General features: G+C 53.0%; 13 protein-coding genes across 13 annotated transcripts in view; 6 read left to right on the top strand and 7 right to left on the bottom strand.

The window, feature by feature from the left end:
- M421DRAFT_336444 (P-loop containing nucleoside triphosphate hydrolase protein) overlaps position 1 on the top strand; it is a 2,894-nt gene extending 2,893 nt beyond the window's left edge. Inside the window, exon 2 of the mRNA XM_033589425.1 lies at position 1. This exon is cut by the window's left edge and continues 1 nt beyond it. The gene's annotated coding sequence lies outside the window, so the exon portion shown is untranslated.
- Positions 2 to 16: 15 nt separating this feature from the next.
- Positions 17 to 1,286, bottom strand: M421DRAFT_426393 (uncharacterized protein). The gene has a single exon (XM_033594375.1). The coding sequence runs from the start codon at positions 1,102 to 1,104 to the stop codon at positions 103 to 105; it is 1,002 nt and encodes a 333-aa protein (XP_033443151.1). The 5' UTR covers positions 1,105 to 1,286; the 3' UTR covers positions 17 to 102.
- Positions 1,287 to 1,637: 351 nt separating this feature from the next.
- M421DRAFT_76835 (arad-like aldolase/epimerase) lies at positions 1,638 to 2,549 on the top strand (the record flags this gene model as incomplete). The annotated part of the gene is made up of 2 exons (XM_033597266.1): positions 1,638 to 2,022; positions 2,074 to 2,549. The coding sequence occupies 2 exons, from the start codon at positions 1,638 to 1,640 to the stop codon at positions 2,547 to 2,549; spliced, it is 861 nt and encodes a 286-aa protein (XP_033443150.1).
- Positions 2,550 to 2,925: 376 nt separating this feature from the next.
- M421DRAFT_76853 (uncharacterized protein) lies at positions 2,926 to 3,939 on the bottom strand (the record flags this gene model as incomplete). Its single annotated transcript, XM_033597268.1, has 1 exon — positions 2,926 to 3,939. One exon carries the CDS (start codon positions 3,937 to 3,939, stop codon positions 2,926 to 2,928), a length of 1,014 nt encoding a protein of 337 aa, XP_033443149.1.
- Positions 3,940 to 4,160: 221 nt separating this feature from the next.
- Positions 4,161 to 5,643, top strand: M421DRAFT_426390 (uncharacterized protein). Its single transcript, XM_033594374.1, has one exon. It carries the CDS (start codon positions 4,469 to 4,471, stop codon positions 5,471 to 5,473), a length of 1,005 nt encoding a protein of 334 aa, XP_033443148.1. The 5' UTR covers positions 4,161 to 4,468; the 3' UTR covers positions 5,474 to 5,643.
- A 51-nt stretch (positions 5,644 to 5,694) lies between these two features.
- M421DRAFT_426389 (uncharacterized protein) lies at positions 5,695 to 6,924 on the bottom strand. The gene is made up of 4 exons (XM_033594373.1): positions 6,591 to 6,924; positions 6,399 to 6,535; positions 5,969 to 6,338; positions 5,695 to 5,918 (listed from the first exon to the last, which is right to left on the bottom strand). Exons 1-4 carry the CDS (start codon positions 6,853 to 6,855, stop codon positions 5,812 to 5,814), a joined length of 879 nt encoding a protein of 292 aa, XP_033443147.1. The 5' UTR covers positions 6,856 to 6,924; the 3' UTR covers positions 5,695 to 5,811.
- A 114-nt stretch (positions 6,925 to 7,038) lies between these two features.
- Positions 7,039 to 8,287, top strand: M421DRAFT_426388 (alpha/beta-hydrolase). Its single transcript, XM_033594372.1, has 3 exons — positions 7,039 to 7,408; positions 7,471 to 7,914; positions 7,964 to 8,287. Exons 1-3 carry the CDS (start codon positions 7,321 to 7,323, stop codon positions 8,173 to 8,175), a joined length of 744 nt encoding a protein of 247 aa, XP_033443146.1. The 5' UTR covers positions 7,039 to 7,320; the 3' UTR covers positions 8,176 to 8,287.
- A 580-nt stretch (positions 8,288 to 8,867) lies between these two features.
- Positions 8,868 to 10,510, bottom strand: M421DRAFT_76810 (FAD/NAD(P)-binding domain-containing protein; the record flags this gene model as incomplete). Its single annotated transcript, XM_033597262.1, has 6 exons — positions 8,868 to 9,202; positions 9,259 to 9,404; positions 9,455 to 9,610; positions 9,674 to 9,830; positions 9,887 to 10,241; positions 10,295 to 10,510. 6 exons carry the CDS (start codon positions 10,508 to 10,510, stop codon positions 8,868 to 8,870), a joined length of 1,365 nt encoding a protein of 454 aa, XP_033443145.1.
- Positions 10,511 to 10,783: 273 nt separating this feature from the next.
- M421DRAFT_426387 (putative gentisate 1,2-dioxygenase) lies at positions 10,784 to 12,039 on the top strand. Its single transcript, XM_033594371.1, has 2 exons — positions 10,784 to 11,577; positions 11,631 to 12,039. The coding sequence occupies exons 1-2, from the start codon at positions 10,893 to 10,895 to the stop codon at positions 11,933 to 11,935; spliced, it is 990 nt and encodes a 329-aa protein (XP_033443144.1). The 5' UTR covers positions 10,784 to 10,892; the 3' UTR covers positions 11,936 to 12,039.
- M421DRAFT_426386 (uncharacterized protein) lies at positions 12,035 to 15,206 on the bottom strand. The gene is made up of 10 exons (XM_033594370.1): positions 14,999 to 15,206; positions 14,829 to 14,929; positions 14,724 to 14,772; positions 14,497 to 14,677; positions 13,953 to 14,444; positions 13,707 to 13,899; positions 13,514 to 13,660; positions 12,978 to 13,465; positions 12,695 to 12,910; positions 12,035 to 12,617 (listed from the first exon to the last, which is right to left on the bottom strand). Exons 1-10 carry the CDS (start codon positions 15,134 to 15,136, stop codon positions 12,391 to 12,393), a joined length of 2,232 nt encoding a protein of 743 aa, XP_033443143.1. The 5' UTR covers positions 15,137 to 15,206; the 3' UTR covers positions 12,035 to 12,390.
- Positions 15,207 to 17,492: 2,286 nt separating this feature from the next.
- M421DRAFT_426384 (uncharacterized protein) lies at positions 17,493 to 19,795 on the bottom strand. Its single transcript, XM_033594369.1, has 3 exons — positions 19,173 to 19,795; positions 18,497 to 19,124; positions 17,493 to 18,445 (listed from the first exon to the last, which is right to left on the bottom strand). Exons 1-3 carry the CDS (start codon positions 19,299 to 19,301, stop codon positions 17,778 to 17,780), a joined length of 1,425 nt encoding a protein of 474 aa, XP_033443142.1. The 5' UTR covers positions 19,302 to 19,795; the 3' UTR covers positions 17,493 to 17,777.
- Positions 19,796 to 20,096: 301 nt separating this feature from the next.
- Positions 20,097 to 21,709, bottom strand: M421DRAFT_426383 (Clavaminate synthase-like protein). Its single transcript, XM_033594368.1, has 3 exons — positions 21,553 to 21,709; positions 21,338 to 21,490; positions 20,097 to 21,286 (listed from the first exon to the last, which is right to left on the bottom strand). Exons 1-3 carry the CDS (start codon positions 21,617 to 21,619, stop codon positions 20,430 to 20,432), a joined length of 1,077 nt encoding a protein of 358 aa, XP_033443141.1. The 5' UTR covers positions 21,620 to 21,709; the 3' UTR covers positions 20,097 to 20,429.
- Positions 21,710 to 21,863: 154 nt separating this feature from the next.
- On the top strand, positions 21,864 to 22,709 carry M421DRAFT_96462 (actin-crosslinking protein; the record flags this gene model as incomplete). Its single annotated transcript, XM_033598394.1, has 2 exons — positions 21,864 to 22,234; positions 22,283 to 22,709. 2 exons carry the CDS (start codon positions 21,864 to 21,866, stop codon positions 22,707 to 22,709), a joined length of 798 nt encoding a protein of 265 aa, XP_033443140.1.
- Between the last annotated feature and the right edge of the window lie 544 nt (positions 22,710 to 23,253).

The raw sequence follows: 23,253 nt of genomic DNA, 5'->3' as shown, positions 1-23,253 counted from the left end.
TGTGGATTGGACGTCTGTGGAATGGACGTCTGTGGAATGGACTTCTGTGGAATACACAAGCTGTGGATTGGACGTCTATGGAATACAGTCGCCAACACACGTCTACGGGAACAGCTGTCTCACCCGCTCCACAGTGCTGTCCTCCGCCTTGCCCACCAACGGTGCCTTGTTCGGCGCCGGCCTGGCCGTCAAAACAACGACGTGTTCGCTCTTCTCGTGCACAATCTCTGTAAACGCAACGCCGACGGGGATGCTCACAAAGTCTCCCGGCGCGAGCTTGATGATCCCGCGCTGCGAGACAACAGTCCTGGACCCCTTGATCTGGCACTGGATCTCCTCGCAGCATCTGTGGCGTCGGTATGTCCGCTCCGACGACGCTGCGCCGTCTGCCGCCTCGCCCCGCGCAAGCCCGATCCAGACGTCGCTTCCCTTGTACATCCACGTCGTACCCTGCGCATCCTCCGGGGCTCGCAGCACAGGCATCAGATCCGCACTGCAGAGGCCCTCGGCGTGCTTGAGGATGAGCGTCTCGTCGTTCATCGACGCAGCAATGTCGCACTCCGGCCCGCCGAGGCAGTTTGTCAGCACCTCGGCGACCTGCTTGGACTCCCAGCCCTCGTACGGCGGGAGCGCAAACGTCGCCGTCCGGTCCACTGGGCCGCAGTCTGTAATCTCGGGGTGCACGTAGAACAGCAAGTGGATCTCCTCGCGGCCGCAGTTGTCGTGCGCCGCGCCAACAGGGATGCGCGAGAAGTCGCCCGGGCGCAGATCCACGCTCCCCTGCTCCGTCATCAGCGTTCGGCCGCCGTACACCTGGTACGACATCTCGTCGACGTCGGCGTTGCGGTGGTAGAAGGGCTGCCGGAAGTTCATCTTCTGCCACTCCAGCCGCAGGAACTGGCTCTCGTACACGCCCATTGGTGGTGCGAATTTCGAGGGCTCGAAGATGACTGGGAAATGCACTTTGCCAATGTTCTCGTGCTGGAGCAGCTTGATCGGTCCTTGGAATTGCGGGACCGTGAAGAGCCCGTCTTCGTCGCGGACGATTTTCCGCACGTTTTCATCGTGGGGGAACGAGTCGAAGAGCTCCGTGATCTGGGGCATTTGGTGGTTTGACGGTGATGATGTTGGAAGTTGATGTTGGAGTAGTTGGTAGTTGATGTTGGAGTAGTTGGTAGTTGATAGTTGCCCTTACTTTGTTGGCGCCGTCTGTTCTCGGCAGTGAGGAACTCGCTGCGCGTTTTATCCAATTCTGACCCGTTGATCACAATGTGTCGGTGGCGCCCCAAAGGACTGATGCGGTCGGAATCCACTTGAGCGGGGATACCACGGCATCGTCGGGTCTGCGGGTCGCCGACGAGAGTCCGCCTTGCCTAGTGCTGCACGCACGCGCACATGTACACATCTCGCTGGAACAGCTCCCACGACTTTTTAGCTAGCCATTGACACCCTTGCAACACAGTGCTTGTAACTCTTGCAACACGGTGCTTTTGACTCTTGCAACACGGTACTTTCAACACTTGCAACACAGTACTTTCAACACTTGCAACACAATACTTTCAACACTTGCAACACAGTACTTTCAACACTTTCAACACTTTCAACACTCGCAACACGGTACTTTCAACACTGTAATCATGTCCGAGGATACCAAATCCCGGCAGGCGCTCTTGAGGACATTCGTCACTTGCAATCACATTCTTCACAAAAATGGCATCCTCGATGCATACGGCCACATCAGCGTCCGCAATCCTGAGAACCCAAACACCTTCTTCATGAGTCGCAACATGCCGCCCGCGCTCGTCTCGTCTGCCGATGACGTGGTGGAATACCAGATTGAAGACGCAGAGCCCATCGCGAAGAACGCCCCAAGAGGCTTCATCGAGAGATACATCCATAGCGAGATAATGAAGCGCTTCAGCGGCGTCAACGTCGTCGTCCACGCACACACGCCTGATATCCTGCCCTTCACCATAGCCCCCGTCCCGCTCCGGCCCGCAATCCACATGGCCGGCTTCCTGGGTACGTCGCGTGTTCAAATCCCCCTAAAACCCCTTTGCTGACGCACAAAAGGCACACACGTCCCCGTCTGGGACATTGCGGATGCATACTGCTCGGGCGACAAGCCAGATCTGCTCGTGCGCAACGCCTCGCTGGGCCAGGCCTTCGCCGCCGCATATCCCGCCACAGACGCATCCGGGGCGCAATCCCGGGAATCCGTAGCAAGGGACGTGCCCACGCAGCCGCTCGTGCTGATGCGCGGACACGGCTTCACCGCGTGCGCCGAGAGTCTCGAAACAGCGTTGTTCTACGCCATCTACACGCTGAACGCAGCACGCGTGCAGACCAGCGCGCTCGCGCTGCGGAGCGCGCAGCTGCTGCAAGGTAACGATCAAACGGCCTCGGAAACGAAGGCAGAGGCCGTCGTTTTCCTGTCTGAAGCAGAGGCACAGCATACGTGGGCCATGAACAAAGGGACCATGGCTAGGCCGTGGGCGCTGTGGAGTAGGGAGGTCGAAGTTGATCCGCTGTACCGGAATGATGTGTAGCAAAACTTATCATCGGGGAGTTCTGGAAGCGAGGCTTGCTTTTATCGTGCTGGGATCGGAGGTTGGTAGATATGTTGTTGTCTGTTTGCTGTGGGTATATGTTTTCTGTTTGCTGTGGGGGTATGTTGTCTGTTTGTTGGACTTGGAAGGAAATGGCGCGTCGCACGGTCAGCTGGACAGGAAGATGGAATCACGTGGTTCACTCCGAACCCCCTGCTTTCTAGTCAGGCCTGATATCTAGTCAGGCCTGATAAAGGCGTGACGGAGGATACATCGAACTGCTGCTCTCACGAAACTCATATGGTCTGCTGCCCATTGGTCGGAAACTTGATTGTACAGATTCTATGTCCAACTACCGCTCTACAACACCAGAAGATCATAGGTAGCCTGCCGATTGGTAGAAGCGCTTGGCCCCGGGGTGGAGGGGTATGGGCGATGCCGCCATCTTCGCCGGATCCAGCGGGTATGTCAACGGGCTTCTGTGCGGCGGCATGTGGTGATACGGCTTCTCAAACGTCATCCTCTGTTCGACCAGACACCAGGCCAGCAGATGCGCCACGTCGTCGGGCATGTCGTTGTGGACGAGGACGACAAAGTCCTGGAACGACAGCGTCGGCAGGTCTCGCTTCAGCGGCGCCCAGTATCCCGCCGGGAGCGAGTTGCTGCCTAGTCCCACCGTCTCTTTCAGTGTTGCGAGGGCTTCCTCTTCCACGGCTAGCGGCACGAAGCCGTTCTGCTCAATCACGTCGCGCCACCACGGTGTCATGATGGCTTCTTGCAGAACGGCGTCGACCTCGCCTGCCTGTGCGGCGAACAGGGACTGCTCCGGTCGGTAGTCGAGCTTGTACGATCCTCCCCATGAGTGCAGAGTTTCCTCGGAGATGCCGTGCGCCTCCATGTACTGCGCTGCAACGTGGCCGATGAAACTGGTCCCGTCATTGCGGCTGGTGGCGATGCGGAGCGCGGGTTTCTTCTGACGGAGCTCCTCGAAAGAAGATATGCCGAACTTGGGATGAATCGCAAGCACCATGGAGTCGTTCTGTGGCAAGACAGCCAGGGCACGCAGGTTCGGCAGCTGTCGCGGATAGAGCCGTGCGGAAGGAGTATCCGGGGAGTGAGTCTGGGTGGCCTGTGCGATCAGGTCGACTGGCGTTGCGATGGCGAGGTCCACTTCGCCATCCTCGACCTCAGTGAGGCATTCAAAACCGCCGTGTCGGATGTTCCAGATGGCAACTCGCGAGCGTGGTCCGGCCCGGTCGCAGAACTCCTGAGCCAAGGTCGAGCAGATGCGATGGAAATTCGCCTGGCCCCAATCTCCAACGAAGCGCAGCGTGATGGATCGTTCGAGTTTGGGCTCCTGACTGCCGGTCTGGGGCTGGGGGGATTGCATGTCCATGTTGGAAGATGATGAATCGTCACCGATGGTGTGAGTGGCGAAAGAGAAAGGCGAGCGGGACTGCTGGTTGATAATGTTAAGCGTTGCCGACCTGCACGTGGTTTTATGATGAAGTTGTCAGTAGCCTTGCCCTCCGGGGATGTCACCCGAAGGCCCAATACGGTACTATTGGACCCGCCGGCTCCTTTCCCCGCGACCATAATCCTCCCCCCATGATCGATTCCTTCCCCGCGCTTTGAGTGATGCCAACACTGCACTCCGCGTCTAGACTCAACGGTGTCTGCTCTGAGATAGAGTGGAGCTTGCGACTGCATCACTATAAAATGCGGGTCTCGCGCATCCTTTGCAGCCGTACTGCCCTCATCTGCCAGAGTCGATTTTTCGGTCACGCTCCATCACATATATCCACAACGAAGTCATGTCGACACCTGCAGGAGAAATGAAGGCATTCCGTGCCATGCCTGGCAAACAGATGTCCCTGGAAACAGTACCCATTCCGTCTTTGGGCCCATTCGATGTTCTTATGAAAGTCAAAGCAGTGGGGTTGGCCCCAGGCGTGTTCAGCCTGCTGCGTGCCGGGATGCTGCAACATCTACCCTCAACTCTGGGCCACGAGATGGCCGGCGTGGTGGAAGCCGTAGGGTCTCACGTCAAGAATCTGGCCGTGGGGACGCGGGTAAGGATCCACAGCAACGTCAGCTGCGGGACCTGCAAATACTGTGCAGCGGGCGAGGACCAGATGTGCCCGGAGGCGGGCATCATGGGATTCCAGTACTTCGGCAAGGACGGTCGGTCTGACAGATGGAACGAGTATCGCGATGGCGGCTTGGCCGAGTACGTCCGCGCACCCGTGCACCAAGTCCAGCCCCTGCCGGACAATGTCAACTTCCACGTCGGTGCTCGCGTGCACGAGATAGCGACCGCGTACAGGACTATCCGACTGGCAAACCTGCCACCAGCGGCTACAGTGATCGTTATCGCGCCCACCGGAGCTGTGGGAGCTTGCGTCGTCAAGCTGGCTCCCCTTTTCGGTATCAAGCACCTGATTTTGGTCGGTCGCTCCAGCGAGCGGCTGAAGAAGGTGCAAGCTCTTGCAAAGGTCAAGTGTGACTTTGTCGCATTTGATCAGCTGCAGGAAGGATGGAGAGAAAGCTTTGGACTGGGCAGAGCACTCGGGCAAATGCAACCGGAAGGGGCCGACGCTATCATCGACCTGCTAGGGAGCGGCGCCGATGGCTTCCAGGCCTTCAAGGCACTGGCGGTGGGAGGGTCCTATGTGCACCTCGGAGGCAACACGACTCCGCTCCCCATGCCGGCCGTGGCATGGATGGTAAACTGCTGGACCATGAAGGGCACTCGGAATCACAGTCGAGCGGAATCTGAGCTCGTCTTGAAGCTCCTGCGCGATGATGTGATCAACATGGATGAACTTGTTACAGACCGCTGGTCGCTAGATCAGATTGAGGAGGCCGTGCAGCGAGTTCAGGACAGATCTCTGGGAAGCTGGTTCGCTGTTGTAGATGTCTAGTCAAACAGTTCAATTTCCATTCTGTCGCAGCAGATATCATGCCTATTTACCAGCCAATTCAGGGGTACTAATGTATGTACATTTTGCCTCTATTTTGGCTGCAACACATTCATATTGTTGCAACATCAGCTGTCGACTAAGCCAATGTAATGCTGTTGTTTGGGCGAGCGAGCACCACATGCCAACAGGTTGTGCAGGAAATGATGGTCGCAACCCAACCGAGCACATCGTCGCTGTGAGTTGTTGAAGAATCGATTCTGAGCACTTCTATTGACGTGTTCTACCACCTTACCAGCGATCCATTCGAGCCGGCCACTTTCCTTGGCAGAAGCTTATCTTTAAGCAAACTTGACAGTGTTCTTCAATGTACCAATCTTCTCTATCTGAACATCCATTTGCGTCCCGGGAACAAGGTACTTCGGCGGATTCATACCAGCTCCAACACCTAGTGTGGTCAGATAACATTCAGCAGCGGAAGAGAAACGGGGCTCATACCTCCGGGAGTACCGGTCATGATGATGCTTCCCCTTTCCAGAGTGGTACCTTGCGAAAGATAATGGATGAGGTACCTGCACCCGAAAAGCAGGTCGGCCGTGCTCTCGTGTTGTCTAATCTCCCCATCGACAATGGTTTTGAGATCGAGCTTGTCGGGGTCCTCGATCAGTTCCGTTGACACTAAACACGGCCCCACGGGAGCGAATGTGTCGAAACCCTTGGAGAATCCCCACTGCGGTATTCTGCCAGCTAGTTCCGGGCTGCGTTGTAGTTTCCGAGCCGAGATGTCATTTCCACAGGTATATCCTGCGACATAGTCCAAGGCATCTGCTTCGCTGACGTTCTTGGCGTCCCGTCCAATTACAATCACCTGTTCGGGGAGTGTCAGACATACTCACGGAAGTGTGTGATCTGTAGTCAGGGAACTTACCAGCTCTCCTTCATAGTCTGCTTGATCGTCCTGTGCGATCTTGGGTATCTCCACCACTCCGTTGTGGTCTTGGATCGTCGTCGACGGCTTGAAGAAGATGAAGGGGAAAGGTGGTGGAGATCGTCCGGCCTCCTTGACTTCCAAAGGCGTCAGCGGCTGTATTTTTGCGAGGAGGAATGGGTAAGAACTTACTGTGCTTCGCGTAGTTCAATCCAACGCAACGGATGCTTGGAACGTCCCGAGCGGCCAATGGCCCGAGCAGCTTCTTTACAGCAACCGTCTCGCCAGAAAACTTGGCATCGTAGATGGAGGGGCCTTCCAAAACTTTCGCTTGAAGTTGGTCGGATTCCTTGAGGTTTCCAATATCGAAATCGGGTGATGGCAGTACGGGTTCGCCGTAGAGTATTCTGCCGTCTGCAGCCTCGAACCGTATAAGTCGCTTCCAGGTGAGCTGCATTGTCGAAAGTTATGTATTGGTACTGAGCGATTGTGAAGACTTGTATCAAGAGAGGAAATCCAATTGAAGTCGTGCCCTAGAGCCATATCTTCTGTTCGTCTACACCAATTGGGTTAGGCCGAGCCCGGGGCTGTGCCGGAAGAGATGTGGGTTTTACCGGAGGTACCGCGCATACCGCGCAACGCGGAAATCCCGGAGCAACAATCGTTGGGTAGGCCAAGCATATTGATCCGACAGTAATGAAGCGGTACTGTGGACATTGTGGGCGCTGTGCTGTAACGTTATCCCGGATTTTCGGGGATGCATCGGCTGGAACGAGGCAAGTACAGACATTTAGCTCGGTCAAGCTAACACGGCCAACTTCCGAACACCTCAAGTTCTTGTGAAGTCTTTGAATTTACAGCTTGTTCATACTATCTATCCTCTGTCGGAAAAAATCTTTCTGGCACCGAAACGGGGAACATTATGGCTTCAAATCCCCCTGGAGAGTGCTGTGCGAAAGGCACAAAGCATGAAGGCGAACCAAAGGGCGAATTCAAGTTGGTCGACGGAAGTAAGTGACTTGTCCGGTCTTTTCAACAAGCGTATGCACTTGTACTCACGCGAGACAACCAGTCGACACATACCTTGCCCACCCCGCGTCTGGCAGTACCAAGGACGCTATCGTCATCCTTACCGACATATTTGGCCACAAATTCGTCAACGTTCGTCTGATCGCGGATTCGTTCGCCGAGAGAGGCTACTTTGTTGCAGTGCCAGATCTGTTCAACGGCGATCCAGCGCCGTTGGATCGCCCGGCAGGCTTCAATGTCATGGAGTGGTTGAAGAATGGACACACTATGAAAGAGGTAGATCCCATTGTCGAGCGGGTTATCTCGGATCTGAAGACTACTCATGGGGTAGAGCGACTTGGCGGTGTCGGCTACTGCTTTGGAGGAAAGTATGTGACGAGGTTCTTGAAGGCCAGCAAGATCGACGCCGGCTTCATTGCTCATCCAAGTCACGTATCCGTCGAAGAGGTGGAGGCAATTGAGGGACCACTCAGCATCGCTGCAGCAGGTATGTGGAACTACTTCTGACCTGGCGACAGAAACTAACGTCATTACAGAAATCGATCCCATATTCCCAGTGCAGAAACGACGGGAGACAGAGGATATCCTCCTCAAGAAAGACATCAGATGGCAGATGAATCTGTTTTCTGATGTCGAGCACGGCTTCGCCGTTAAGGGTGACCTTACCAACTCGCACATTCGTTGGGCTAAGGAGCAAGCCTTCTTGCAGGCAGTGCAGTGGTTCGATGAACACGTCAAGAAACATTAAAGGATACAATACTCTGTAGCATGGTAAAATGAGTTGCGAAGACTCATGGCGAACGATTATAGACCAATAGCAGGAATTATCCAGCTTGTCACAAGCTGTAAACGGTACAAAACTGCAATGAGCAGCCTACTGGTGTTGCCTCCTCGGTATTATTTCAGTGCTGATGCAATGTTTGTGCCTTCTTGACTATAGAGCCAAAGTATCGTCGTTGATAAGTGACAGCTCCTGGGTATTCTCTGACGTGTATTTGACGGTATATATAGGTGGCGGAATGAGTTCCGGAACTGAAATTCTGGTCCAAGAGGGTAGCCTTTGGGTCATAGCGTGGCTCAGATATGGAAGTGAATGCAAACATGCCAGTGTGACGGTCACCACGTACTGCACGCATCGTTGAGCCCAAATTGGATTGGGTGTATAGATTTTCAGGGTGGTGATACCTCGAGATCACCAGATGATTGAAATAAAATCAAATACATACAGTCATGGGTTAGATGTGACCCTGGCCCACCCATCTCTTTGAGAGGCTCCAGTAACGACAACTCTCCAGCCGATCTACTTTGTTCAACAAAGCTTGCTTAGCAGACTGAGAAATTCCTATGCATGGACTTTTATGCTTGTCAGAGTGCGGAGAGTGGAGGGTGATACAAGGTGCACTACTCTGTAAGAAGTCCATATCCTCCACAAGTGTAAGATCAGTTCTCAGCTCTCCATCCCTTGAGCACCTCTTCTTCTGCGTCATAACCGTAACACCATATTTGTGTCTGCGGATCGCTCCACTGATTTGGACTTTCAATGAAATGTATACCCTGGACTTCGGGCGCCATTGCTGCATCTCGCGCTCGTTGCTCCGGGCCATCCGCGAAGTGCCAAAGCTTAGCATTGATAAGAGATGCTTCTTGCATCTGGCTTGTACGAAGTTTTCGCACCTTCTCGAAGACGGAGAGAGCTCGTGGTAACTCAGACCTATCGCTTATCTGCTCCAGAACCGCCGCGAAAGCAGCCGCATCCTCTACTGCCATGGCAGCGCCTGTGGGCAACCGGATTAGCCCACGTTTACTATATTTCGCTCGTGCAAGTACTTACCCTGTGACATGTAAGGGACCATCGCGTGAGCTGCATCGCCCATGATGAGCATTTTCGCGTCCTCATGAACCCATCGGTTCAGCGGTGATGCACTAAGCAGAGGCCACTTCAGCGTGAAGTCAATCAGGCTCATCAATTTGAGTAGTCTTGGATAGTATTAGCATGTTGCACGACTCTTTTCGGACAGGGCTGTTACGCTGGATCCCATCCTTCGAAGTGACTCCTCATATCTTGCAGCGTCGTATCTTTGTTCCAGGTATGGGGTTCTGTAGTTTCCGGATGCGAAAGTACCATGTTGAACTTCTCGCCTCCTGATATCATGTAGGTCATGACATGTCGGTTGTCACCAATCCTAAACTTCCGTCAGTTTCGGTTTTCTTGAGAATGGTACACTGCGAGCGTTCCCTATACTCACCAGACATTAAGGTTTGGTCTCGAAGTCAGCCAAGACAGATCTGGATCAGCTGCGATTTGGTCGACGCTGACAGTTGCTCGGTATGCAGCATATCCAGAGACCGGGGGGGTCTCCTTCGTATTGCTCAGAATCGATTTTCGAGCGAGTGATTTCAGCCCTGTATATAGCAGTTAGCGTTGATGCTCTTAGCAAGGCTATGGTGCGAGGACCTACCATCCGCTCCGACGATAAGATCAGCTGTATGAACAGCACCGTTCTCTAAGGTAAGAGATGGCGTAGTAGGGTCGTAGCTCTTGACTCTCGAGCTGAGATGTAACTCCACCCCAAGGCTACGCGCAAGATCGCGCAGAGCTTGGTGAAAGTGCGCACGATGGACAACCCAATAAGGAGCGTCGAACGAACGGCGGAAATCTGGGACAAGTCTGGTCAATCCCACAGGTGTCCCATTCTCCCATCTCCTGAACGTTATGGTTTCTGGCTCAACTACTTTGTCTTTAAGGAAGGGTTCCAGACCCCACTTGTGAAGCAGGCGACTGGAATTAGATGGGATTTGGATGCCTGCGCCGACCTGTTGAAACCATTAGTAACGGAGGCGGTAGCCTAAATTTAAATGAATCGTACCTCGGCGAGAGTCACAGTTTGCTCATAAACGCGTACTTTGTGACCTTTTCGTGCCAAAGCGACAGCGACAGAAAGGCCGCCAAGGCCCGCACCTGCAACAATTATGTCCAAAGCAACACGAGCCTGCGGACCGGGTTCTGCATGATGCCCTTTGCCAGCCGTTTCAGCTTCTAGTTTATCTAGGAACCGAAGACTGCGTGTTGGATATGATGGCATCTCTTGAAATTGTGGGAGGAATATTTGGGCGAAAAACGACTATCTTCCCTCTGGACTGTATCTTCTGATAGATGTATCTTCTGAATGCACACTCAAGATAGAATGGGCTTTTGAAGCGAATCTCGCAGCGACTAGCTTGCGGTTCGACGCTCAATGCTGGTCGAACGTATACGCCGGATGCGGCTTCCGGCTAGCTTCCCGTCGTATACCCGATGGCATCTCTCGCCCCGACCAACACGCCGGTTGGTTCCGTTTCTTTCCAGGGCATAGTTCGGCGTTTAGATATCTATGCGACATTGTTCATCAGATCGTAGACAAACTCGACATCCCAGATACATCTTCAACTCGACTCTATTCCCAGCAGCATTGCCAGTCGAATACCATGACGCAATCTGTTGCCCCCACACAGGCCAAGGACACCGCGGAGCAACTCATTGCGGACCTCGACGGGACAGACACACTTCCTCTCTGGGTTCAAATGGCAAAGTTGAACCCTCCGGAGCCAAACCCACGTTGCATACCCTATGTGTGGAAATATGACCGCATCAGGCCAAATCTGATTCGAGCTGGAGAGCTGATTTCGGAGAAGGCAGCTGAACGACGAGTCTTGATGCTTCCCAACCCTGCTCGAGAGGCCCCTTTCACCACGGACACAATCTATGCTGGGCTCCAGCTAGTCATGCCTAATGAGACCGCTCCCGCTCATCGTCACGTAGCCTTTGCTATGCGGTTCATCATCGAAGGCTCCGGAGGTTTCACAGCCGTCCACGGCCGACGAATCAAGATGCAGCGTGGGGATGTCATTCTCACTCCTCGATGGAACTACCACGACCACGGAAAGGATGGCTCAGGACCAATGATCTGGCTGGATGGGCTCGACCTCCCGAACTTCCGACATTTTCCGGTGCATTTCCTCGAGCACTTCAAAGATCCGCGTTATCCCGCAGAAGATGTTGACACAAGCGAGTCGCCAATTGTGTTCCCTTGGTCCGGTATGAAAGCAAAGCTGGATGCTGAATCAGGGTCATGGGCTGCTTTAAGGTATCTTAAACGTGACGGTTCAGAAGGTACGTCATACCGAACAGCCTTCTAGGCGGTATAATGCTGACCTTAAAATAAGTCTCCTTGACACTCGGAGGTTCTGCAGAAAGGCTTGACGCCAACAGCAACAGCCCAGTCAGGCGCGAAACCTCATCTTGCGTCTACCACGTTATAGAAGGCTCCGGATACAGCAATGTAGGCGATAAGAAGCTGGAGTGGACCAAAGGTGACACCTTCTGCGTGCCCACATGGGCTGCGTATGAGCACTTCAACACCACAGACTCTACTACATACTTATACCGCTTTGACGATCAGCCGATGATCAAGTCTTTGGGATTCTATAGAACGCAAGACATGGACATTGAGGCCCTAGTCGATCTGTAATCTCGAGTTGGACAGTCTGCAGTATCTTCTTAGGAGTTCGAGAAGATGAACTACTGATACTGAACGATGAACTGTTAGAAGAAATGAGATAAGAAATGTGCCATTACTACATTCTGTTGAAGTGCGGACGTGGTGTACAGCTGTTTTGGCCATGGTGTTGCTGTAGGGACATTGACGAAGCCTATACTGGTGGTAAGTCTGCTTTCCCATCCAGAGTCCGGATATCCTACCCAAGCCACCATATATCTTGCCGTGTGGACATTGGCAACACAAGAGAATAGTTTGACCGATCAAGTCTGGTGCATTCCCCTGTCTGCAGTATCCAGAACACTAACGAAAGTGCAAGAGCCCGGTATCAAGTAGTAAGGGAAGACGATCACTAGTCATGCATAACAACAAGACAGATCCTCGTCCAAGCAGAATTTTACCCGCTCTTGGTATGCAAACTACCATGCTCATAAACTCCTGCCTTCGTTCTGCAACATGTCTGCCCCACTCGTCACTTCTTCGCCCAGCCTGGTGTTCAGATGTCCCGCTACGAAGTCAAAATCGCTTTCGAGCAAGAACTGACCAAAATCAAGATCTTGGTTATGCGGCATTAGTGATGTGGCGCCTCCATTGACCTGCACATCATGTTGAATTGCGATGCCCGCGGGCATGGTCAGGGAAGAGTATCCGTGATCTAGGGTAGGAAACATCCCAATTAGTTCCAGAATAAGAGACATAATAATCTGAAAGCTCGGGTAGGGCCACACTCACAATCGCAGATGTTTGCGCATACTAGGACCAGTTGTTCTAGATAGTAACAGCATCGATCGATGGTGTGATTGTCGTTATCCAGCGCTTTCATAGTCGAGATGGCCTGCTGCAGCGTGGCAAATACCGAATCCGCCGTGAAATACGAAGAACGCATTTCGGCGCCGAGATTGAGGTGGCCAAGGAAGCTTACGATGATGACGAGTGAGGCGTTGAATACTACACAAGGTTACTAAATGATTTCTCAGACCTTAGTCCATAATTAAATGGATGATAGCAGGCTTACTGTAATACAACGTAAACCACCATGCACCAAGAAGAGAACCCTCGGCGCTGGACCCGGAGACTGCTTCTTTCACAGTCGCGATGATCAGATGAGCAGATTTCATACACGTCTGGAGACTGTTCTGCCCAACTTGTTGTAGGAGAAGACCTTCGTGCGCTGCTGTCAAATCGGATGCATCCTGATTCAGTATCTTGTTCAGAATAGGTCGGTGTAGAAGCAGGCGTAGATTAAGGTAACGCAAAGTGAGGATGTTGGAAAACCGGGTTTTGAGGAACGTTGAACTGCCGAATGCATTTGCCGAAGTGAGGTTCATTGGGTCATCCACTGATAGCACCGTGAGCTCTGGAATGACCGACTGCTTCCACTTGGATAACTCTTGCTCAAGTTGAAATAGCCGCAGGATAGTGTCATTCGTTTCGATGGTGTCACATCCAATATTCTGACTATACAGGGAGTCTATCACCTGCGACATGATCCGATACAGATTACTAGTCATAGTGAGAACAAGATGTGAATGAAATCTTCGGTGTACATACATGGTAGCGTTGAAGAAACCAACGGTCAGAAACTCATTCGGGTCTTCTTCGAGTCCCGGTACCACCAAATGGTACGGCTTTGGCGCTTCGATGCGCACAAAAGATTCTGGTATACTGGGTGGACGCCCAAAAGTCATGCTTAATGTCCTTCGAAACTCAGCTGGGCTCCAATTCGCGGTTCCATCAAACATACCTGTCAAGCACCACACAACCAAACCATGTCCTCTTCCGTACTTCCCGTTCTAGGGGCGAGATGTCATCTGGCGCGTGGTTGCAATGCAGCCCCAGCGCATAGGCAGCCTTAACTGCGATGCCATGCACAACCCATGCTTGAACAGAGTCATGTGTTCCTTGTAAATACTGACCCATGAGCAGGGAGCATTGCACTGTGGAAAGCAAAGTCAATATGTGATCCTCTAGATGGCCTAAACCTTCTCACCTATCTCTAACGTCGCCCCTCTCATCATGCGTTCGCGACACAAGTCTACGGCCCTCCTATAGAAGATATCAGATGCCGCCATACGGTTGGGGGCAGAGACGCGGGAGTCAACGACCGCACTTGTCGCCAAGGCTAGCACCATGTTCAGTAGACCAAGCCAGGTACGTCTTACTTTTGTCCAATTGTTGTCTCCGACAGCCGTGTATGCATTCAAGAACGTTTCTCGGTGCAGGTAGGGAAACAAAGTTGCAGTATCAACAAAGAAGGCATTGATTAACCTCCTCGTATCTTCAGGGGCGGGAAGCTCGAACAGATTGATGTGGCTGGCCATTCGTCTGTCACTTGGAGAGGGGAGTCCACTCCGGCAAATGCTTGCAAAGCCATGATCTGAGGCTCGATTACGGCCTGGGAATGATGGTGACCAGGGCTGTGATGACTTGTTGGCAATACCGCGTGCGATATACCGTAGGAAGGCAACATTCGATGAAGGGCCTGTGTCTGGGATTAGCATTTGCAAGCCTACGATATTGGGGATGTCACGTCCCGAAATATGCGGTTTCCTCTTCGCTTGCGAATGTGATCACACCCATTGCATCGACGAAGCCCTCCTCGCCTGCCTTATTGCGGACACCCTCATCCTCATCGAATGGGGAAAGACCGTTGGATTGCGGGGATGATATTTGTTTCGAACGTTGCTGTCGTTGTGCTTGGGACTCTTGACGTGCCTAGACTGCTGAGCCGAGGAAGAACAGTCAGGGGTTGCAAGCCTACTATCCATTGTTCGACTCTATCCACTCGAGCTTCCAGAGTTGATATGTAACTGCTTGCATTACTTAAGACCACATCACATCGCAGGATAGTGCCATAGGCACCCACCTTTTTTCAACAGTGATTCTACTACTAGCTGCTGCGCCAGTGTAGTGGCACTCATAACCGAAGTCTCTACAGAGAGTGCATGACGGAGACGCGCCATCACACTGAGTATTTTCTCAGCGAGCTGCGGCTTGGAAGAACTATGACAGCACAGCAACGCGGCGTAAACTCACCCGGGATTTCCGTTTTCGACAGGCAACGCATGCAAGGGCGATCCGACGGCGCTTAGCCTCGGTTGGACCAGTGTGGCTGGCGGCAGTAACGGGAACAGTAGAAGCAATGTGCACCGAGGCACTAGGCCCATCAGCCATGTTCAGATGTAGGGCAATAGGAACAAGTCAGCCGTGCGAAGGTTACTCAACGGCAACGAGGCTGATTTTCGGGGAAGCGGTAGAGTGTAATTCGAAGAGATAGGTCCAACATGCGCTACTGCGGGGTACCTAAGGAGAATCGCTTCGTGTGCCGGCGATTCCCCGAAAATCGCCGCGGTTCAAGGAGCTTTCTGCGTGCAGGAATGAGAATCGCTGGCTCGGTCAAACAACGGACGCTACGCCGCAACCGAAGTAGTTTTCTAATTACAGCAAACTCACTTCGAGTGAGGATGATGCGCCCGTACTGTTGCGCTCAAAACGAAGAGCCTTAGCTATCGCGCTGCACAACAGTTGAATCAGCACTCCACCCAAGACCGCCCCCGCGTCCATGGTTGGTAATACCTTTACTGATGGCGATGCCCCCTGTATTGCTGCGTGCGTAAAGGCCCAGTTTCTTGGGCTGATGCCCATTGGCCAGGGTCAGGGTCAGGGTCGCCAGGATTTGGGGGTCACAAATGCTTTTTCTTCGATCTCGGCTTCTGTTGACTTGGGACTGATGTGCAGCAGATCGCAGATCGTAACGAGGACGTCAATGACCATGCTGCGCAGCAGTGCGCAAAAAGATCTGACGATCTCTAATAACGTTTTATCTCACTCGAGCAGGAACATTGCATGATATATCCCTGACGTGTCTGTCAACGATACGGGCTGCTTCTCATCGAAAGATGGACCGTAGTCGATACCTGCTACGCTCTGCTAACGCTCGCGCCAAAATCTTCGTAATATCGCACAAGCTTAGCACTTCTAGCATGGCCGACATACTGCCAAAGTCTGACTGGCCAGAATATGATCGAATGCAACAATCATGATGTGCAGATAACATCTTGTTCGACGAGACGGGGTTGTAGGTATGGTGTACGATAGATGTCGTTCACTGAAAACAGAGGCTGCGAACGTCCTACTTTCCAAGTGTTGAACGTTCGGCGATGGTTCGTTTTGAGCAGTGCCCAGTATGATACCGCCAATGGCATACAACTGAGGTTTGGATGAGAGTAGATGTGAAAGTGCTTCAGGGTAGGGCCCCCGAGCCAGAGAATTGTCTACGGTATCAAAGCACAATGTCGGGGATGAAATACCTCTTCGGATCAGCAGCATTGGCTCTCGTCTTCTCCAAAGCCCTACTATCTCGACATCACCAATACGATAACCATAGCATCGCCTTATACCAGGCACCGAAAGGGTATTATGACACCTGCACCGCCACAGCAAATCTGTGTCGCTGCCGGAGGGGACTCTCTCCGCTCCGCTCGTGTTCGCTCGCGTTGGTGCAAATGGTCACCAACATCACCATCGTAACAACATCGCTTAACGCGAGCGTGACCGCGGAGAACCATAATGTGGGGGTGGTGACGTCTGTTTGCGACGAATCTTAATTGTGCGACGAGGTCGAACTCAGCGATCAATCATTATACTAATACCAACGTTAAGCGATCAAAAGGGAAAGTGCTGTTTAGATGAACTCGTAATTTATCAAAGCTCTAGGGGTGTATCTGCCTCAGTAAGGACTGCGGCACCCGAGACATGCGGATGGAACGCTCGTTGCGTCGAGTACATTTGTTGCACTTTTACCGAACGCGTGGGTACTGCGTCACTTTGAAGCTTCAATCTTAAGACATTGCTCTCGAATAGCGTATATTAATGCTCTGTATTCATATGCGCCCCCGTTGCATGCTGAGATATGAGAGGTGTGTAGATGAGTAGAATTACTCTCTTCAGAAGATCCTAATACCCAGATTTGGTGGAAGATTATCTCCTCACAGTGTAGCCTCCCAATAGACACCTGACTTGAATTATTGCAACATGAACACCACTCCCTTCATCTTTAAAACAGCATATCGAGACACATCACCACCTGCCGAGACACTTGCGTGTATCTACAGTGGTTACCAGACCATTATCTCCACAGTCTAGATGCACGTCTCACAATCCACGGCGCATTTAGTACGTCACTACGTAGAGGACCAACCCCGGAAGTCGGCACATCGTCTTCCTATAGCTGTATTTTCGGGCTTTGCACCCTTGCACCCGTCTTTCCGTGCAGCGTTATGCCGTTGCTTGGCAGTATTGGCGATGTGGCGTCTGAATGCACAGTAACGTCATTGCGGTGGTACAAAGGAGAAGTGGCTGGCCGTGAGGCGTTGTTGTTGTTGTTGTTGTTGTCCGGGTGAGTTTGTGGGCGGTGGCTAGGGAGCCAAAGTACAACTTTTGACCGTGGCGGGTGGCATAAAGACTGATGTGCAATGTTTACTTCAAACGATATCATTCTGTGCCTGATCAGCATGCCCAGAGATCATGTGCGCGAATATGAAATTGTATACTTTTGATTAGCTATTAGCATGTTCTACACATGATATCGTGACATGCTCTTGCCCGTGCCGTCCTGTCCATTTTTCGAACTGTTCGCTCATAAGCTTTCTAATGCTTTCCTCCCTAGTGCGCCTGGTAAGTCCAGGGCGGTGCCCGCAATAAACTCCTTTAAAATGCGAGAACGATGTGTTGGTATCCGCGGATGTAGTGACAAAAGAAATGTTCATCATAAAACAAAACGCAATGCTCCTGATTCCAGCAGGTCAAATGCCTTTTATGCCATGTTTGCCACGCCATGCTTCTCGTCCTCGTCCTTCTCAAACATGGTGTCTTCGAGCCACTTGGTGGCCTTCGCACATTGCGAGTCCACGTACGTGGTCCAGAGGTGGGCGAGTGTGTACTGGACGACGAAGAACGTGGGGATGGCCAGAGCCCAAACAAGCCAATTCTGGGAGCGTGGGATGTAGTGCTCGATAGCATCTCCCTCACCGTTCGCAGGCTGTTCGACGTGGTAGGGTGCGGTAGACCATCCGTAGATCAATCGTACCAGACCGACCTTCAAGACCGTTCCATGGGTAAGATAAACAGCGAAACTGTTGCGGCCAACCCACATAAAAAGCTTGTTCGAGAACATGCTCTGCAGGCTGGGCGAGAGCCAGATTCCGGTGACCATGAGGTCCCAACCGATGGCGGTGAAGCGCTTAGGGTAGCTTGCAGCGCCCTCGGGGATGATCCAATCACCAATATTCTTCAGTTGAACAGACCAGCTAGCCCACTCCCAGTGCTCTCCTGGAAAGCAGGCTACGTACCATCCAACGACAATGAGAGTTGTGAGAACTGCGCGGCGAATTCTGGGGTAGCTGTTGACAAAGTCGCGGAAGCCCTTCTCCGAGCCAATGTCGCAGAGCATAACGCCGTAAAGGAATTGACATTCGAAAGTTTCTGACCAGCATTAGCATGATACGACAAGTCAAGAGACAGCATCCGACATACCCTTCTCAGGGCTGGTTCGCATCCAGTACCACCAGAACAGGACAACGCAGGTGAACAAGCGCATACGGAACTTCATAAAAACGGTCGCAAACAGGAGCACATAGATGAGGAAAGCGCCCTGAAGCAGAGGAAGTAGCGCCCACTGGTGATCGTCGTATTCGTTATTGGCACCAGACCAAGCACCCTGGAAGTTCCGGAAGAGACGGGGAATTTCGGTATCGAGGCCGCCAATGTTCATCGGAACAGCACGCCTTAGCCAGTGAGAGTCACTGAGGCGAGCAACCTCGAATGCTCCAATTTGAGCGAAGAACCATGCGATGACCATAGCAATGGTAGCTGGCATGATCAGGCGCGGTGGTCGGCGGAAGGCTGATTTTCCAAGGGTGGTCAAAGCGGCTGGAATGTTGCCGGACTTTGCTTGTCGAAGCGGTTTGATTGCGCATACGTAACCGGTGAGAAAAGCGAACATTGTGACTCCGATTCGTCCCTGCCATGGTAGTCGCAGGAAAGGTAGCTGGAGTAATTGTGGTGTGGCCTCCTCGCTGTCGCGTGGAGACCAGAGACTGTAATCCCAGGCCCTACACAGATGTGTTACGACGACCCAGAAAGAAGCAACTCCTCGAACACCCTGCGTTTGTTAGGCGAGGAATGTGGGCGTTATGGTTCAGGGACATACCTCGACCCAGGTCACGTTCTGTCGAGTGTTGGTAGCCATGGTGCTAGCAGAGGCTCCAGAGTCGACCGTCTTCAACCCGGAGACTGTGGCGCGAACGAGCGATAGCGGGACCTTCAGTATGGGCGTCATACAAGCGAGTACGAAGTCCAGTGAAGCAAGGGAATTGTGAGGCCCTAGGTGGATGTATAGGACGCGGCGGATATAGGGAAAGAGAGAGAGGATAGAAGAGGGACCGTGGCAGCTATAGCGCAACTCAAACAGCTCCACGCGAACCAAGCAGGAGGTTAAGTGTTGGTGGCTAAGGGTAAAAGCAAGTTCCCCCATGCGAAGACGGGTAGTCGGATACGGAGCTTGGCATGATAAAGGTTGTCAGGAGTGGCAGCGAGTGACGATGGGTTTTACCTGTCTAAGTGGCCTTCAGGCTGCAACGGGTAAGATGCGCCGGCATACGCATGGGTGGCCGCGTAATAAAGCTGGGCGTAGGAGAATCATGTCCATGTGCTCCCCACCCGTTTCATGTCGACAATGGCTTGGCAGTGTGCCTGTAATGGAAATGGCTTGTTCCCGCGCGAATGATTTGCAGCCTTACGGGAGTCGGCACCGCAGGGAATGGCGAGATTGAGGACACGACCACTGTCCGAACACAGCGGAGCGCAGCAGTTGGGACTGGTGCAAATTAGGTGGGCCATGTCCCTCTGTCCAGCGTTGCAGAGGTTGCACCACGGCTGCCCCAAGGGGCTCCCGTGCTGCCTATCCCCGAGGGAAGCCAGCAAATGTGTGGCGCAGAAATCAGAAGGTTGCGTGTCTGTGATTCGGCGGCGCAGATCGAGATAAAACTTGTCAAGCGACTACTCATCAGCCGCGTCAGATCCCCGAAGATAGATGAAGGCGCCGCAGATAGCAATGTCGGAGCCTCGCAGGACGCGCAAAATATTCATCCGTCCAATTCCCCCACGATGTGTGGTGTTTGATCGTCGTGGGCTCGGCGAGTTCATGATGCGCTATGCTGTTCTTTTTGTTGTTGGCGTGCCCAGCGCTGAGGCTCTTGCGCAGCGCGCCTCCTTCCTCACTGCAGGCTTGGGCCCGGCTGCATCCGCTACCCAACACACCCAAGCGCCGTTCTCGGCCAGGGCAGCGGTGGGCCGCGCTCCAGTCCAGGCCTTGATTCTATCATCAAATGCCATCACTTCCTCACTGCCGCTGCAGATGCGGTCAAGACTCAAGATGCAGATAACAGATGATGTCATTTCCAGCCTCTCAGTGGTTCTTCTCCACAATCTCCTTCGCGAACGCGGCAAAATCTCTTCTCTCGTCCACCTTCTCCCAGAGGTTAGGCTGGGTAAACACGGCCAATGTGTTCCTAGCAACTTTCCCGCCAATGCCGGACCCAGCCCCTCTGACGAAGTGGGGAACAGCCTTAAACTTGCCCTTGGTGATGATTTCAAGAGCCTCTCCAGTCTGGAAGCCAAGACAGTCCCGCGGTATCCCGACCTTGACTGTTGCCCCAGTCCTTGAGTGGATGTAGAGCCCAGCCTTTGGATCGGGCGAGCGCTCGAGCTCTTTCAAAAGCGCAAATGCTGCGCCGGTCCGCGGCGCATGTGCAGCCTCGTCGACGAACATGGCAGATGTAAGACCTGTCAAGCAGCCGTGGTCAAGATGTGTAGCACACCAATCGTCCTCTTCACCGCTAGATGCGTCTGAAGCCCCACTGCTAGGTTCTGGGGAAGGGAAGTAGTGCAGAAGCCGCGCTTTGGTCGACACGCTTGTCTTGACGAGGTGCTCCAGGAAACCCTTTTGATAACCTTCGATGTTGGCCTCAGCATACTTGTCACAGGCGCGAGCAACGAGCACTGCAACCTCGATAATGAGTGTAGTGAGCTCTCGAAAAGTGGACTCGAAGCCGGGCAGAAGCTCTTTCGAGGGCCAGACATTAGGAGCTGTGTACTCTGAGAATGAAGGGTACTTGTCAGCGACTGACTTCTGCGACTCCTCAAACCCAGGCGCACAGTTGACGTAGTATGAGCCCTTGAGAGTGTCATACTGGCCATCTTTGAGCGTTTCCTTTCCACAAGACCAACCAACGAGCCACTTTGCTGCTGGTGATTCAAGCTTCTCTGTAACTACATGTCAGAGCCGGCCGAAGTCGCCGCGCACGCTCTACATACCGAGCTCCTCTGGTGAAAGACTGGCAAGAGCAGAGGAGTATGACAGCAGCTTGTGCCTCAGCCTGTGGAATTTCTCAGGAAGGTCCTTCACAACAATGATGCCAAGACTCTCAGGGCCAAAGGCCTGCTCGAGCAGCGTGAAGTCAACGTTGTCTGATACTCCGTTAGTACCTGTCTAGAATATCAGAATGCAGTAACCATCGATCGTTTCTTACCGTTCTTGAGATCTTCCAGACCCACCGCAATAGCGTTCTGGTTGATAGCAGCGTTCGCACTGGCCATGGTGATACTCGATTAGGATTTTCTAACGAACGTTCGGAGTCCGTGACACAGCTGCAGTCTATCACCTTTAGTATCGTAAATACCTTCAAATTAGTGCGAGGATACAAGAGCTCGGTTGACATTCACCCAATCGCACCTGCCCATTTCTGCCTGGAGCTATGACCACGTGCCCGCTCGTCGGCCAATTCCGAGTAGTGCTTGTCGAATTCCGATGCGCACGACTCACCACCAGAGAGCTATCGACATGGTCAAGCCACTCGCCTTCAAGGGTGATAAGAAAGTAAAGAAGCGCAAGAGAGTCGATGACGCAGACGATGCCGAACAATCGACCTCAAAAGCATTGACGACGTCAGCGCCTGCAGACGAGGAGAGCGATGACTCTTGGGTGAGCGCAGACGCGCCGAGTGACATTACCGGACCTATTGTCATCGTTCTACCTACCGAGAAGTCAACATGCTTAGCATGTGATGCGGTCGGTAAGGTCTTTGCGAGTGAACTGCAAAACATCGTCGACGGCGACGCGACCACCGCCGAACCGCACGATGTACGGCAAGTCTTTGTAGCTAACAGGGTTGCTGGCACGGAAGACTTCAACCTGAAGGGCCACCATGGGAGGTACGACCACCTGCGCTTGATAATTCGCCTACATGCTAATGCTTCTAGATACCTAAGCTGTGACAAGTACGGCATCCTCAGCGCAAACGCGACCGCCATCTCGCCAGAAGAACGCTTCCTCATAATCGCGATACCGGATAACCCCGGCGCCTTCTCCCTGCAGACTCAGCGTGAGAGATACCTGAGCATCGATGAGTCGTCCACAAGCGGTCCTGAAGTACGCGGGGATGCGGAGGACGTCACATTCAGCACCACTTTCCGCATACGCATGCAGGCACGCTTCAAGCCGCGCAACAAGGCTACAAAGGAAGAGAAGGCACATCAAAAGATCAGCAAAAAAGAGCTGGAGGATATCATCGGACGCAAGCTGAGCGACGATGAGGTGAAGAAACTGCGAAAGGCCCGCCGCGAGAACGACTTCCACGAGGTAGCCATGGACATGCGGTCAAAATCGTCGCATGACAAGTACGCCTAAGTGCCTGATTGCGAAGGCATCCACATAGTTATGCGTCGTCAGCATCAGGCGTAAGGGTTGAGCGCCTGAATTGCCCACACGTCGCCAAGCCGCCGCGGAGCATTCTCAAACAGCGGGGTGTATGCCGCCCGATCTCACCTAAACCCGATGCACTTCAGAAACACATCTCATGCGCCACAGAATTGTGTACACTTGGTGGCTGAGCAACGGAAGTGTAGTCCGGCTGGGCGTTGCAGTGTACTCAGGATGAAGCGGTTACGGAAAGGCACTGGGAGGCTGTGCTACAGCTCGTACACGTGATTGCACACAACGTCACACGGCGACATATTGGTACACCGCATATCCACAAGCAGGAGTATTGTGCGAGGTCGACAAGAGCTGTCCGTTTACCACAAATCAGCACCACCAAACAACCAGTGCATTGTTATTTGCCTATTCCGACCACAGCACTGTCTTAGAGCACGATGTCCAAAACGGTGAAGCAAATACGTCAGCCTGCAACGATCATAATGCTCGCCATGAACCCACTTCCCTCCCCACAGTG

The sequence above is a fragment of the Didymella exigua genome (genome assembly GCF_010094145.1).
Source record: "Didymella exigua CBS 183.55 unplaced genomic scaffold M421scaffold_58, whole genome shotgun sequence".
Lineage (NCBI taxonomy): Eukaryota > Fungi > Ascomycota > Dothideomycetes > Pleosporales > Didymellaceae > Didymella > Didymella exigua.
Note: the sequence above shows the minus strand (reverse complement) of the source record. Positions and strands in the feature narration are given on the sequence as shown.

Coding starts and splice junctions, on each gene's coding strand:
- M421DRAFT_426393 (XM_033594375.1), bottom strand. CDS start 1,104: ATGCCCCAGATCACGGAGCTCTTCGACTCGTTCCCCCACGATGAAAAC.
- M421DRAFT_426390 (XM_033594374.1), top strand. CDS start 4,469: ATGAAAGTCAAAGCAGTGGGGTTGGCCCCAGGCGTGTTCAGCCTGCTG.
- M421DRAFT_426389 (XM_033594373.1), bottom strand. CDS start 6,855: ATGCAGCTCACCTGGAAGCGACTTATACGGTTCGAGGCTGCAGACGGC. Junction 6,339..6,398: donor CAGACTATGAAGGAGAGCTG/GTAAGTTCCCTG, acceptor CTCCCCGAACAG/GTGATTGTAATTGGACGGGA. Junction 5,919..5,968: donor CATGACCGGTACTCCCGGAG/GTATGAGCCCCG, acceptor TGACCACACTAG/GTGTTGGAGCTGGTATGAAT.
- M421DRAFT_426388 (XM_033594372.1), top strand. CDS start 7,321: ATGGCTTCAAATCCCCCTGGAGAGTGCTGTGCGAAAGGCACAAAGCAT. Junction 7,409..7,470: donor ATTCAAGTTGGTCGACGGAA/GTAAGTGACTTG, acceptor CGAGACAACCAG/TCGACACATACCTTGCCCAC. Junction 7,915..7,963: donor ACTCAGCATCGCTGCAGCAG/GTATGTGGAACT, acceptor ACGTCATTACAG/AAATCGATCCCATATTCCCA.
- M421DRAFT_426387 (XM_033594371.1), top strand. CDS start 10,893: ATGACGCAATCTGTTGCCCCCACACAGGCCAAGGACACCGCGGAGCAA. Junction 11,578..11,630: donor TAAACGTGACGGTTCAGAAG/GTACGTCATACC, acceptor CCTTAAAATAAG/TCTCCTTGACACTCGGAGGT.
- M421DRAFT_426386 (XM_033594370.1), bottom strand. CDS start 15,136: ATGGCTGATGGGCCTAGTGCCTCGGTGCACATTGCTTCTACTGTTCCC. Junction 13,661..13,706: donor GGTTGTGTGGTGCTTGACAG/GTATGTTTGATG, acceptor TGAGTTTCGAAG/GACATTAAGCATGACTTTTG. Junction 12,618..12,694: donor ATGCGCAAACATCTGCGATT/GTGAGTGTGGCC, acceptor TTCCTACCCTAG/ATCACGGATACTCTTCCCTG.
- M421DRAFT_426384 (XM_033594369.1), bottom strand. CDS start 19,301: ATGACGCCCATACTGAAGGTCCCGCTATCGCTCGTTCGCGCCACAGTC. Junction 19,125..19,172: donor AGAACGTGACCTGGGTCGAG/GTATGTCCCTGA, acceptor TAACAAACGCAG/GGTGTTCGAGGAGTTGCTTC. Junction 18,446..18,496: donor GCGAACCAGCCCTGAGAAGG/GTATGTCGGATG, acceptor AATGCTGGTCAG/AAACTTTCGAATGTCAATTC.
- M421DRAFT_426383 (XM_033594368.1), bottom strand. CDS start 21,619: ATGGCCAGTGCGAACGCTGCTATCAACCAGAACGCTATTGCGGTGGGT. Junction 21,491..21,552: donor TCTGGAAGATCTCAAGAACG/GTAAGAAACGAT, acceptor ACGGAGTATCAG/ACAACGTTGACTTCACGCTG. Junction 21,287..21,337: donor TCTTTCACCAGAGGAGCTCG/GTATGTAGAGCG, acceptor ATGTAGTTACAG/AGAAGCTTGAATCACCAGCA.